The 14,159-nt window shown below is 47.7% G+C and overlaps 1 protein-coding gene across 2 annotated transcripts in view; it reads left to right on the forward strand.

Moving 5' to 3' along the window:
- UTP18 (UTP18 small subunit processome component) overlaps window positions 1-14,159 on the forward strand; it is a 62,951-nt gene that overhangs the window by 6,996 nt on the left and 41,796 nt on the right. For both annotated transcript variants that reach the window (XM_069752498.1, XM_069752499.1), the window contains exon 2: window positions 12,340-12,630. In XM_069752498.1, coding sequence (XP_069608599.1) covers window positions 12,352-12,630 — 279 coding nt within the window. In that variant the 5' untranslated portion in view covers window positions 12,340-12,351. The remainder of the gene's footprint in view (window positions 1-12,339; window positions 12,631-14,159) is intronic.

The raw sequence follows: 14,159 nt of genomic DNA on the forward strand, positions 1-14,159 counted from the left end.
CGCGGCGGCCATTTTCCCAAAGCCGAGTTTACGATCTGCGCACGCGAGGCCCCAGGAAGATGGCCGCCCCCACAGATGACAGGGGGTAATAGCGCAGATCGCGCGCTGCTCCTTCACGTGCACGCAGTGGATTCGTCACTGTGACATGCGCACACCACTACGCCACCAACGGAAAGCTGGGGAAGAAAAGAGCGATGTCACCACGCCCACCTGACCAGACCAGCCTGATTGACAGGCGAAAACGGCGACTTTGGTAATGTATTTCTCAGCATAGGTGAGGAATCAGGGTACACTACATACACTATGGTAACGCACAGCGCAGGCCCTATTTAACAGTATTTATAGCTCAATCTCAAAAAACGGGGTGACAGGTTCCCTTTAAAAAGATTTGTGGTGTCATTTCTGTCCAACTCCTCTTTTACATTTGTCCAACCCACACTCCATTACATACGAATGGATGGATGGATAGATATTGGCTAGATAGATAGATATTGGATAGATAGATATGGGATAGATAGATATTGGATAGATAGATATTGGATAGATAGATAGATATTGGATAGATAGATATGGGATAGATAGATATTGGATAGATAGATATTGGATAGATAGATAGATATTGGATAGATAGATATGGGATAAATAGATATTAGATAGATATGGGATAGCTAGATAGACAGACAGATAGAATTAGATAGATAAATAGATAGATATGGGATAGATAGATAGATAGATAAATAGATAGATATGGGATAGATAGATAGATAGATAAATAGATAGATAGATATGGGATAGACAGATGTGGGATAGATAGACACAGACAGACAGATAGAATTAGATAGATATGGGATAGATATATAGATATATCTGTATGTATCTATCTATTTCCATAGATATGTCCATATCCATGTTTCTAAACCCCTTCACCCCTGGAGCTTTTTTTGTTTATCGCTCCCCTTCTTTCCAGAGCCATAATGTTTCCGTCAATATGGCCATGTGAGGGCTTATCTTTTGCGGGACAAGTTCTACTTTTGAACGACACCATTGGTTTTACCATGTCGTGTAGTAGAAAATGTGAAAAAAATTCAAAGTGCGATGAAATTGCAAAAAAAGTGCAATCCCCCACGTGTTTTTTGCTTGCCTTTTTGCTAGCTTCACTAAATGCTAAGGCTGTGTGCACACGTTGCGGATTTGATTGCAGATCCGCAGCGTTTTTTGCAGTACAGAATTGCATCAAATCCGCAGTGTAGTGCACAACCAAAGTAAGTCTATGGGAGCCGCAGACTTGATGTGCACATGTCACTTCTTTTGTGCCGAACTGCAGCGTTTCTGCATGCTTAGGCCGGGATCACACACAGCGAGATACGGCCGAGTCTCGCAGGTTAAAACCAAACTCTGGCACCGGCACTCCGGAGCGGAGCGTGCAGCCGCATAGCAATACATGGAGCCGCACGCTCCGCTCCGGAGTGCCGGTGCCAGAGCTTGTATTTAACCTGCGAGACTCGGCCGTATCTCGCTGTAGTGTGACTTCGGCCTTACACTTTCATTGAGATGTAACAAATATCTGCAGTTTTGTTGCGGATGTGGGTCCGAGAAACGCTGCAGTTCAGGAGGAGGGAAGTGTGTGGGCGGTGACCAGGGCCGGACTGGCCATCGGGCACTTCTGGCAAATGCCAGAAGGGCCGGTGCCAGTAGTGGGCTGCTGCACTCTTTCCCCCTACTCCTGCCAGTGCTGCCGCCGCATGTGTCCCGGGCAGACTGCAGCCGCCGAGACAGGAGCAGCGCAGGCAAGAGGAAAGGTGAGGAGAGTGTGGAGCCATTATCGGGGGATGAGATGTGGGTTGTGCTGTATATACCACTGTGTGGGCTGTGCTGTGTATACTACTCCGCGGGCTGTGCTGTATATACTACGACCCAGGCTGTGCTGTATACTACGACCCGGGCTGTGCTGTATACTACTACACGGGCTGTGCTGTATACTACTACGCGGGCTGTGCTGTATACTACTACGCGGGCTGTGCTGTATACTACTACGCGGGCTGTGCTGTATACTACTACGCGGGCTGTGCTGTATACTACTACGCGGGCTGTGCTGTATACTACTACGCGGGCTGTGCTGTATACTACTACGCGGGCTGTGCTGTATACTACTACGCGGGCTGTGCTGTATACTACTACGCGGGCTGTGCTGTATACTACTACGCGGGCTGTGCTGTATACTACTACGCGGGCTGTGCTGTATACTACTACGCGGGCTGTGCTGTATACTACTACGCGGGCTGTGCTGTATACTACTACGCGGGCTGTGCTATAATATGTGGGCTGTGCTATATACTATGCAAGTTGTGCTATATACTATGCAAGTTGTGCTATATTATATGCGGGCTTTGATATATACTATGGGAGGTATATTATATTCTATGGGGGAGGCCGTGTTATATACTATGTGGTTGTGTTATATACTATTGCGGGGGTATATTATATTCTATGGGGGAGGCTGTCTGATATACAATGGGGGGCTGCATTATATTCTATGGGGGCTACATTATACTCTGGGGTGGCTGCATTATACTCAGCAAATTCAGATGTAAGGCTACTTTCACACTTGCGTCGGTACGGGGCCGTCGCAAACCTTCGGCCAGACGTACCGACGGACGTTATGCTAACTTTAGCACAATGTGGGCAGCGGATGCAGTTTTACAACGCATCCGCTGCCCATTGTGATAAGCGTGGAGGAGGGGGTGGAGTTCCAGCCACGCATGCGCGGTCGGAAATGGCAGACACGTCGCACAAAAAAGTTACATTGAACTTTTTTTTGTGCGTTGTGTCCACCAAAACACGACGGATACGTTGCTAATACAAGTCTATGGGTACAAAACGCATCCTGCGAGCACATTTGCAGGATCCTTTTTTTTTCGCCGGATCTTTTTTTTTCTGCCGGATCTTTTTTTTTCTGCCGTATCCGTTTTTTACCACCTGATCGTTTTTTTTCCGCCAGATCCGTTTTTTTCTCATAGAGTTGTATTAGCGCCGGAGTGCGTCTGATGGCCACACGTTTCATCCGTTTTTTGCTAGATGAGTCGCTGTGCATTTTTTTCAACGTACCGAAAAACCGTTCCTCTGTATGTGTTTTCCGTCCGGTGGAAACAGCTTTTTTGACGGATCCTGCAAAAACGGATTAAACGTGTGGCCACCAGGCGCAATCCGGCGCTAATACAACTCTATGAGAAAAAACAGATCTGGCGGAAAAAAAAACATCCGGTGGAATAAAATGGATCTGGCGGAAAAAACGATCCGGTGCAAATAAACGGATCCTGCAAATGTGCTCGCAGGATGCGTTTTACCCATAGACTTGTATTAGCAACGGATCGTGACGGATGGCCAGACATCGCCTCCGTCGTGCTACTGATCTGTCGTGTTTTGGCGGACCGTCGGCACAAAAAAACGTTCAATTGAAAAAATTTTTGGCCAGCTCGCCCGCCATTTTCTATCGCGCATTTGCGGCAGAAACTCCGCCCCCTCCTCCCCGCACTTCAGAATGGGCAGCGGATGCGTTGAAAAACTGCATCCACTGCCCACGTCGTGCACAAATTTCACAACGTGCGTCGGTACGTCGACCCGACGCATAGCGATGGACCCGTACTGACGCAAGAGTGAAAGAGGCCTTAATGAGCAATGAATTTAAAAAGAAAAAAAAAAAAAAGCGGAAAAAAAACGGCGTGGGCTCCCGCGCAATTTTCTGCGCCAGAGGGGGAAAGCCGACGGCCGGGGCCAATATCTGTAGCCTGCTATGAATATCAGCCCGCAGCTGTCTGCGTAGCCTTTACTGGCTATTAAAAGAGGGGGACCCCCCCCCCAAAAAAAAAAATGACGTGGGGTCCCCCTATATTTTATAGCCAGAAAGGCTACGCAGACAGCTGCAGGCTGATATTCATAGCCTAGAGAGGGGCCATGGATATTGGCCCCCCCCGGCTACAAATACCAGTCCGCAGCCGCCCCAGAAATGGCGCATCTGTAAGATGCGCCAATTCCGGCACTTAGCCCCTCTCTTCCCACTCCCGAGTAGCGGTGGGATATGGGGTAATAAGGGGTTAATGTCACCTTGCTATTGTAAGGTGACATTAAGCCGGGTTAATAACGGAGAGGCGTCAATAAGACGCCTAGCCATTACTAATCCAATAGTAAGAAAGGGTTAATAAAACACACACACATTAGGAAAAAAGTATTTTAATATTCTTCATTTAACCATACTTACCATACTTCAGCGCCTGCAAAAAAAAGTAAAATAATAAACCGTATACTACCTTTCCGCCGTAGTCCAATTAATAACGAGTGTCCCACGACGATCTCCCCTATAGAACAGTGACATCGGGTGATGTCACCGCTCTATAGCAGGGGTCCCCAACTCCAGTCCTCAAGGCCCACCAACAGGTCATGTTTTCAGGATTTCCTTTGCATTGCACAGGTGATGCAATTATTACCTGGGCAAGACTAAGGAAATCCTGAAAACATGACATGTTGGTGGGCCTTGAGGACTGGAGTTGGGGACCCCTGCTCTATAGGACCCTCAGTGACACACTGACAGGAGACAATGGCTCCTGCAGTGCATCACTGAGGTTACTCTAGTTCACTGGTCTCACTGTATGGCAATTGCTGCGTGGGAAAATGTCTCACCCAGCAATGCCAATAGTGAGACTAGGGACTATTTTCTTACAGGGGCGTAGGAATACCTTGTGAGGAATACATGATGGAAGGACACCTTCCATCATTGTGTTCCTGGAGCCCCTGGAGAGTGGTCGCATCAACTGATGCTCCTGCTCTCCACGGGAGATCGTCGTGGGACACTCGTTTTAATTGGATTTCTGCGGACAGGGAGTATAGTGTTTGTTTATTATTTTAATATTTTTTACAGGTGACAATGGCTTCGAGGAACAAAGTGACAAGTGATGGTGAGTATGTACTCTATGCATGTCGTCGAATGTCGCATGTCGTCGAATGTCGCATGTCGTCGCATGGTGCATGTCGTCGCATGGTGCATGTCGTCGCATGGTGCATGCAGCATGTCGTCGCATGGTGCATGTCGTCGCATGGTGTGTGTTGTATGTATGTATGTACTGTGTATGTTGTTTTTTTTTACATTCAACACATTAGCCGGATGATGGGACTACTACTGTCCCATCATTGGCTAATGTGTCACTTACTGTTAGTGTAGCAGGCAGAGCCCGATGGGACTTGTAGTCCCATCGGACGATGCCTACACACACACACAGCGCCGGCACACATACATCGTCGGCACACACACACACATCGCCGGCACACACACACACATGCCGGCGGGCAGAGCCCCGCACAAGCCGGCGGGCAGAGCCCCGCACACGCCGGCGGGCAGAGCCCCGCACACGCCGGCGGGCAGAGCCCCGCACACGGCGGCGGGCAGAGCCCCGCACACGCGGGCAGGCACCCGCACAAGCCGGCGGGCAGAGCCCCGCACACGCCGGCGGGCAGGCACCCGCACAAGCCGGCGGGCAGACCCCCGCACACGCCGGCGGGCAGGCACCCGCACACGCCGGCGGGCAGAGCCCCGCACACGCCGGCGGGCAGACACTGGCGCCGGTCCACAAAAACACCAGCCGGCGCCGGCGGGCAGATCCCCGGCGACCGCAGCACAGCCCCGCCCGCACATCATGATCCCAGCAGCAGTGAGCACACACAGCCCCGCCCGCCCCCAGCACATCCCAGCAGCCCCCAGCACCGCCCACAGCCCAGTCACTCTTGATGAGTGACTGCTGTCTGTGGCGGCTGGTCACGCCTGCTGCTGACGTCACGTCAATTTCTAGAGTCTGGAAATTGACGTGACGTCGGCGGAAATGAGCGGCGGCTGCAGTCTGGGGGTCACGTGACCCGGACTCAGCAGGCAGGATAGCGCCGCTCACAGGCGAAAACGGCAACGCAAGGTAATTGCCCAATTCATTAGGGGCCCCGGGGGGATACATTGGGGGGTTAATTGAAAGTAGTGGACAACCCCTTTAAATAAGGCTATAATCCCCTTCAGAGTGTGGCACCCAGGGTGGTCGGCTGCTTGCCCTGGTCCTGCACTTTGTAGGTTGCAGTCGGGTATTTGCCATGTAAGCTAAGCTGTCCTTAGACAATATTGCATGATTTATCCTACACTATGAAAGCGGTGTTAAGAAAAACCCCATACGTCCTCCTGTCCACACTCTAGCCCCAGTGTCATCACTGACTTCAGCATTTCTCCACCATGTAATAGTGGCTGCAGAGCAGAAAATACTTTTTTTATTGGCCTTTGTTGTGGAGATAGTAGCAATCAAAGTATTTCGCACATAATGAGTTAACATCCGCTTGGACTTTTTAACCCATCTGCGACCACCGCCGTACTAGTACTGCTCAGGCCGATTCCCTCCCTTTGATGTGTGCTCCAGCGGTGAGCCCACATCTTTCTCGGTACATGTCAGCTGTTTGGACCAGCTGACATATGCCCGCCACAGCCGCGGGTGGACTCGCGATCCACCCGTGGCAATTACCCCTTTAAATACCGCTGGCAAACTCTTGACAGCAGCATTTAATGCCTGCGCATTATGAACGCTGCCAAGTCAGCAGTTCTGTTACATACAGGTGATCTGATCATCGCCTTTATTTAGCAGAGCCGATCGTGTTGTGGCAGCTTCTAGTCTCCCATGGAGGCTATTAAAAAAAATATAAAAGTTTAAATGACTCCCCATTCAAAATAAAGCGATAAAAAGAATCAAACACATATTAAAATAAATCTTTATTTTTATATGGCGCTAACATATTCCGCAGCGCTTTACAATTTGCACACATTATCATCGCTGTCCCCGATGGGGCTCACAATCTAAATCCCCTATCAGTATGTCTTTGGAATGTGGGAGGAAACCGGAGTACCCAGAGGAAACCCACGCAAACACGGAGAGAACATACAAACTCTTTGCAGATGTTGTCCCAGGACTCCAGCGCTGCAAGGCTGCTGTGCCAACCACTGCACCACCGTGCTGCCCATATTTGGTATTGCCATGTACAGAATCGCCCGATCTATCAATTAAAAAAAATGTACCTGGTTGCTAAATGGGGTAACAAAAAAAAGGCAAAACGCCAGAATTACTTTTTTTTGGTCACCACAATATTGCATTAAAATGCGATAACGGGTGATCAAAAGATCGTGTCTGCACCAAAATGGTATCAATAAAAACATCAGCTCGGCACGCAAAAAATAAGCCCTCAACCAACCCCAGATCACGAAAAATGGAGACATTACGGGTCTCGGAAAATGTCACTTTTTTTTTTTTAACACACTTTGAATTTTTTTTTCACCACTTAAAAAAGAACCTAGACATGTTTTGTGTCTATGAACTCGTAATGACCTGGGGAATCAGGGTATGTGCACACGTACTAGGGTCCACTGCAGATTTGATAAATCCGCAGTGGAAAACCGCTGCGGATTTACAGCGGTTTTTCCTGCGGTTTTACACCTGCAGATTTCTATTGGAGCAATTGTAAAACCGCTGCGGAATCCGCAGAAAGTGACATGCTGCGGAATGTAAACCGCTGCGTTTCCGCACGTTTTTTTCCGCAGCATGTGCACAGCATTTTTTGTTTCCCATAGGTTTACAGTGAACTGTAAACTCATGGGAAACTGATGCGGACCCGCACCAAAATCCGCAGCGTGTGCACATACCCTCATAATGGCCGGTCAGTTTTAGCATTTCGTGAACATGGTTAAAAAAAAAATTCAAAAAACGTTGTGAAATTGCATTTTTTTGCAATTTCTCAGCACTTGGAATTTTTTTGCGGTTTTGAGTACACGATATGGTAAAACCAATGGTGTCGTTCAAAAGTACAACACGTCCCACAAAAATAAGCCCTCACGTGGCCATACTGACTGAAAAATATAAAAAATTATGGCTCTGGGAAAAGGTACATTTTAATTAATAGATCTTGGAATAATAATAATGCCCACAGTTGGGCACCCCAATTCCAGCAATGTGTACCTTAGTTTACTGGGTGCAGCAGCTGTGATACAATCAAGAGTATGTTTTAGGCTACGTTCACATTTGCGTTGTGCGCTGCTGCGTCGGCGACGCAACGCAAACAAGAACGCATGCAAAATGCATAGTTTTGCGACGCATGGGTCCTTTTTTGCCGGATTTTGGACGCAAAAAAAATGCATCTTGCTGCGTCCTCTGCGCCCTAACGCTTGCGGCAAAAAAGACGCATGCATCGCAAAACGCATGCAAACGCATGCCCATGCGCCCCCATGTTAAATATAGGGGCGTATGCGTCGCCGCAGCTGCGCCCGACGCAGCCCAGCAGAACGCAAATGTGAACGTAGCTTTAGATGTGGCAGAGCCCTGAGGGCTAACCCTGCCCTCACCAAGGCTTTCTGAGTACATTACGCAGTGACAGTAAGCTGCTAATCAGAGCTGCGGGTGTGGTTGGACCACTTGGCACTTAGGAGCTAGTCTGGCAGTGATGAAATCTCCTGCTGTTAAAACAATGATAGTACTGAAACTTCAGCACACAGCCTAAGGCCGGCGTCACACTCGGCGTAAGACAATACGGTCCGTAATTTACGGCCATAATACGCAGAAAAGTCCCCAAAATAGTGGTCCGTATCTCCTCCGTAGGCAGGGTGTGTCAGCGTATTTTGCGCATGGCATCCTCCATATGGCATCCGTACTGCGAGATTTTCTCGCAGGCTTGCAAAACCGACATACGGACATACAATGGATCCATGTTGTCAAAAAATCGTAACAACATATTTACTTTCTCTATATACAGGTCCTTCTCAAAAAATTAGCATATAGTGTTAAAGTTCATTATTTACCATAATGTAATGATTACAATTAAACTTTCATATATTATAGATTCATTATCCACCAACTGAAATTTGTCAGGTCTTTTATTGTTTTAATACTGATGATTTTGGCATACAACTCCTGATAACCCAAAAAACCTGTCTCAATAAATTAGCATATTTCACCCATCCAATCAAATAAAAGTGTTTTTTAATAACAAACAAAAAAACCATCAAATAATAATGTTCAGTTATGCACTCAATACTTGGTCGGGAATCCTTTGGCAGAAATGACTGCTTCAATGCGGCGTGGCATGGAGGCTATCAGCCTGTGACACTGCTGAGATGTTATGGAGGCCCAGGATGCTTCAATAGCGGCCTTAAGCTCATCCAGAGTGTTGGGTCTTGCGTCTCTCAACTTTCTCTTCACAATATCCCACAGATTCTCTATGGGGTTCAGGTCAGGAGAGTTGGCAGGCCAATTGAGCACAGTAATACCATGGTCAGTAAACCATTTACCAGTGGTTTTGGCACTGTGAGCAGGTGCCAGGTCGTGCTGAAAAATGAAATCTTCATCTCCATAAAGCATTTCAGCCGATGGAAGCATGAAGTGCTCCAAAATCTCCTGATAGCTAGCTGCATTGACCCTGCCCTTGATGAAACACAGTGGACCAACACCAGCAGCTGACATGGCACCCCACACCATCACTGACTGTGGGTACTTGACACTGGACTTCAGGCATTTCCTTCTCCCCAGTCTTCCTCCAGACTCTGGCACCTTGATTTCCGAATGACATGCAAAATTTGCTTTCATCAGAAAAAAGTACTTGGGACCACTTAGCAACAGTCCAGTGCTGCTTCTCTGTAGCCCAGGTCAGGCGTCTCTGCCGCTGTTTATGGTTCAAAAGTGGCTTTACCTGGGGAATGCGGCACCTGTAGCCCATTTCCTGCACACGCCTGTGCACGGTGGCTCTGGATGTTTCCACACCAGACTCAGTCCACTGCTTCCTCAGGTTCCCCAAGGTCTGGAATCGGTCCTTCTCCACAATCTTCCTCAGGGTCCGGTCTCCTCTTCTCGTTGTACAGCGTTTTCTGCCACATTGTTTCCTTCCAACAGACTTACCATTGAGGTGCCTTGATACAGCACTCTGGGAACAGCCTATTTGTTGAGAAATTTCTTTCTGGGTCTTACCCTCTTGCTTGAGGGTGTCAATGATGGCCTTCTTGACATCTGTCAGGTCGCTAGTCTTACCCATGATGGGGGTTTTGAGTAATGAACCAGGCAGGGAGTTTATAAAAGCCTCAGGTATCTTTTGCATGTGTTTAGAGTTAATTAGTTGATTCAGAAGATTAGGGTAATAGGTCGTTTAGAGAACCTTTTCTTGATATGCTAATTTATTGAGACAGGTTTTTTGGGTTATCAGGAGTTGTATGCCAAAATCATCAGTATTAAAACAATAAAAGACCTGACAAATTTCAGTTGGTGGATAATGAATCTATAATATATGAAAGTTTAATTGTAATCATTACATTATGGTAAATAATGAAATTTAACACTATATGCTAATTTTTTGAGAAGGACCTGTATAGCGAATGAATGGAAACTAGGTCAATGGCCTGTAGTTACCTTCATTCGCGGTGAGGCGCCCTCTGCTGGATGTCCTTCGAGCGTGGGAAAAAAATCAGAAAAGTTCCCAGGCTCAAGGTCATATGAAGACATCCAGCAGAGAGCGCATCACCGCGATTGAAGGTAACTACAGGTCATTGACCTACGTTACATTCATTCACTGGGGTTTTACAGCCAGGAGCACAGCTGCATTAGCAGAGCTCCTGCCTGTAAAAAAATTTAACCCCTTCAGATGGATTTACATCGTGGGACGTGACAGATCATCGGAAGGTATGAGATATTGTTGTTTTTTTATTTTTCATTTGTTACAGAGCGAGGGTCTTCAGGTGGATTACCAGGATAATAAAATATTCCAACAACCTGTGTTTTGATTTCATTAAAAGACTTTGTAATATTGTGTGTGTGTTTTTTTAACCATTTCAGACTATTGGATTAATAATGGATAGGTGTCATAATTGACGCCTCTCCATTATTAATCTGGCTTAATGTCACCTTACAATAGCAAGGTGACATTAACCCTTCATTACCCCATATCCCACCGCTACACGGGAATGGGAAGAGTGGCCAAGTGCCAGAATAGGCGCATCTTCCAGATGTGCCTTTTCTGGGGTGGCTGGGGGCAGATGTTTTTAGCCAGGAGGGGGGGGGGGGTTGGCAAATAACCATGGACCCTCTCCAGGCTATTAATATCTGCCCTCAGTCACTGGCTTTACTACTCTGGTGGAGAAAATTGCGCGGGAGACAACACCAATTTTTTCCGCCATTTAACCCTTTAGTTTAATAGCTAGAGCGCCCAAATTTTGCACATACACACTACTAACAGTAGTGTGGAATATGCAAAAAAAAAATGGGGATATGACATGGTTTACTGTATGTAAACCATGTCTCATATCATGTCGGGTTTAGGAAGGACATAGCTTAAAAGCCGGTAATTCAATTGCCGGCTTTGGGGAACCCAGCAGACAAGGACGGGTAGGGGAGCTATGCAGACAAGGCCGGGGAGACAAGTTTTCCTAGTTTTTCATGGCAAAATTAGGTGTCTCGGCTTATACTCAGGTGAACTGATACACCAGTATGTATGGGGATTGTGGAAAATATTACTATTCCAAGATCTATAGATTAAAATTACCTTTGTTCATTGGAAAACCCCTATAACTAAAGTTATCAGCAACTTCTACAGGGGGAAGTACATGCTCGCAGTGAAAACCCCACTTGGACTTAAAGGGAATCTGTCAGCAGTTTTTTGCTATGTGATCTGAGGACAACAGTATGTAGGGTTCTCAGACACAGATTTCAGGGATCTTACTTATTAGGCTGTGGACTGTAGTTTCAGTACTATCGATGTTTTATCAGCAGGAGATTGTCACTGTCAGACTAGCTGGTGTGTGCCAAGTGGTACAACCGTACCCCTGGCTCTGATTAGCAGTTTGCTGTCACTATGTAATGTACACAGAATGTTGTGGTGAGGGCAGGGTTAGCTCTCTGAGCTCTGCTACGTGATGCGTCTGTTAACTCTTGATTGTATCACAAGTTCTTCATCCAGTAAACTAAGGCACACATTGACAGAATCAATGGTGAAAGGTCCATTTTCCTTATAGGATGTAACTGTAGGTTCTGATATGTTAATTGCTGCATCTGGCTATGCAGACATCAGAAGGATGGCATGGAGGTACACCTGTGCCACCTGCAGCAGTCATTCCCTAAACTGCGTGGACTGGAGTGGGCTCTGATCCCAGCACTATAAGGGGTTTTCATAATAAAGCAATGTTGGGGTGATCTCTTAAGGTGAAACCTTTTGTGATTGCCTGTTCATGACCAAAATATGAGCCAAGTGGTTAGGATCATCATTTTCTAATGCTGCTTTTTATGTCTTTTGTTGTAGCTGTCAAGTGAAATGCTGTCGGCAAAACTCGACAGCCATGAAGGTCTCGGCCCTCCTCCCAAAAAAACTTTGCAGAATAATTCAGCCAAACGTAAGGGCGAAGAAGGCCATGGTCCTTCTCGCAAAAAGCCAAGCGTTTCCAAGCAGCAGCAGTACAAAAAACAAGAGGCGGTGATGAAGGCTAGAAACTTACAGATTTTGGCTAAGAAACCGGATGAAGAGAAATGTTTGGAAGATTTGGTCTTTGGTGGCGAGGATGAATTTGTGGACAGACTTCTCCATGATTCCAAGGTAAGTTGTTTTGTTTTTTTTGTTTGTTTTTTGCATTTAAATATTTTTCTGAAAGGCTGTCAAGCATTGGAACAATTAGGCCACATTCACATACCTCCCAACTTTCGAGGAAGGGAAAGAGGGACAAAGTTAGCGGCGCACGGCAAATTTTAGCCACACCTCTGACCACACCCATTTCACAACTAGTCATGCCCCAACCACCCCCATTTAGCACTTTTGATCACAATGTTTCGTAAACAATAATTATAAACAAAAAAATATGGCCACACAGTGCTCCATACTGTATAATGGCCACAGATAATGCTCCATACTGTAGAATGGCCACACATGATGCTCCATACTGTATAATCGCCCCACATGATGCTCCATACTGTATAATGGCCCCACATGATGCTGTGTACAGTGTACTGGCCCCACGTGACGCTCCATACTGTATAATGGCCACACATGACGCTCCGTACTGTATAATGGCCCCAAATGATGCTGCGTACAGTGTACTGGCCCCACATGATGCTGCATACTGTATAATGGCCACACATGATGCTCCATGCTGTATAATGGCCCCAAATGATGCTGCGTACAGTGTACTGGCCCCACGTGATGCTTTATACAGTATAATGGGCCCACATGATGCTGCATACTGTATAATGGCCACACAGTGCTCCATACTGTATAATGGCCACACAGTGCTCCATACTGTATAATGGCCACACATGATGCTCCATACTGTATAATGGCCACATGATGCTCCATACTGTATAATGGCCCCACATGATGCTGCGTACAGTATAATGGCCACACTTGGTTATCCTCTGCCTTTTTTCCCCTGCGGCTGCACTGTTTCTGTCCCGGCGCGGCGGCCTTACGGTAGCCGCTCCGATTTCCTCTTACGGCCGTACTATCTGACACGGCGCGGCCGCCTCGCTGGCAGCCGCGCCGCTTTCTCCTGCGGCTGCACTGTTTTCTTCTGGCACGGCGGCTTTGCAGGCACCGCCGCCGCTTCCTCCTCCGGCCGCATTGTGCCCTTTTGCCACGGCGCGGCGGTCTTGCAGGCAACCGCGCCGCTTTTCCCGGCGTCCGCACTTCTCCTGCCGCCGCGGCCCTTCCCGGCGGTCACCGGCCTTAAATTTAGGCCCCGGCTTCTACCGGGGCCTTCTTCCGGCGCTGCGTCTCCTCCCACTTCCTTTCCCTCGGGCGGGCTTTTCTCCCGCCCGACTATTATCGGCAATTTCCGCCCACCGCTGCCATCTTGGTGCTCCTGGCCTGGCGGTTAAGCCCCGCCCACCACTCCCAGGCAGCCACATATGCTTATTTCAGTGCCAGGAACGTTTTTCTTCGCCCATCTTAAGAGCGCAAGTTTCTGGCATCCTCGTATCTCCCCACTGCTGTTCTTCAGACCTGCAGCAAGTTTCGGACAAGAGTGCCCCAGATGTCTGCCTATTCTCCTAGGGGCTATCGTTCCTGAGGAGCATCTTCGAGGCCGTGCAGCCTTCCATATGGATCCCGCAGCATCTGCCGTGAGTACCTTT

The sequence above is a fragment of the Ranitomeya imitator genome, chromosome 2 (assembly GCF_032444005.1).
Source record: "Ranitomeya imitator isolate aRanImi1 chromosome 2, aRanImi1.pri, whole genome shotgun sequence".
NCBI lineage: Eukaryota > Metazoa > Chordata > Amphibia > Anura > Dendrobatidae > Ranitomeya > Ranitomeya imitator.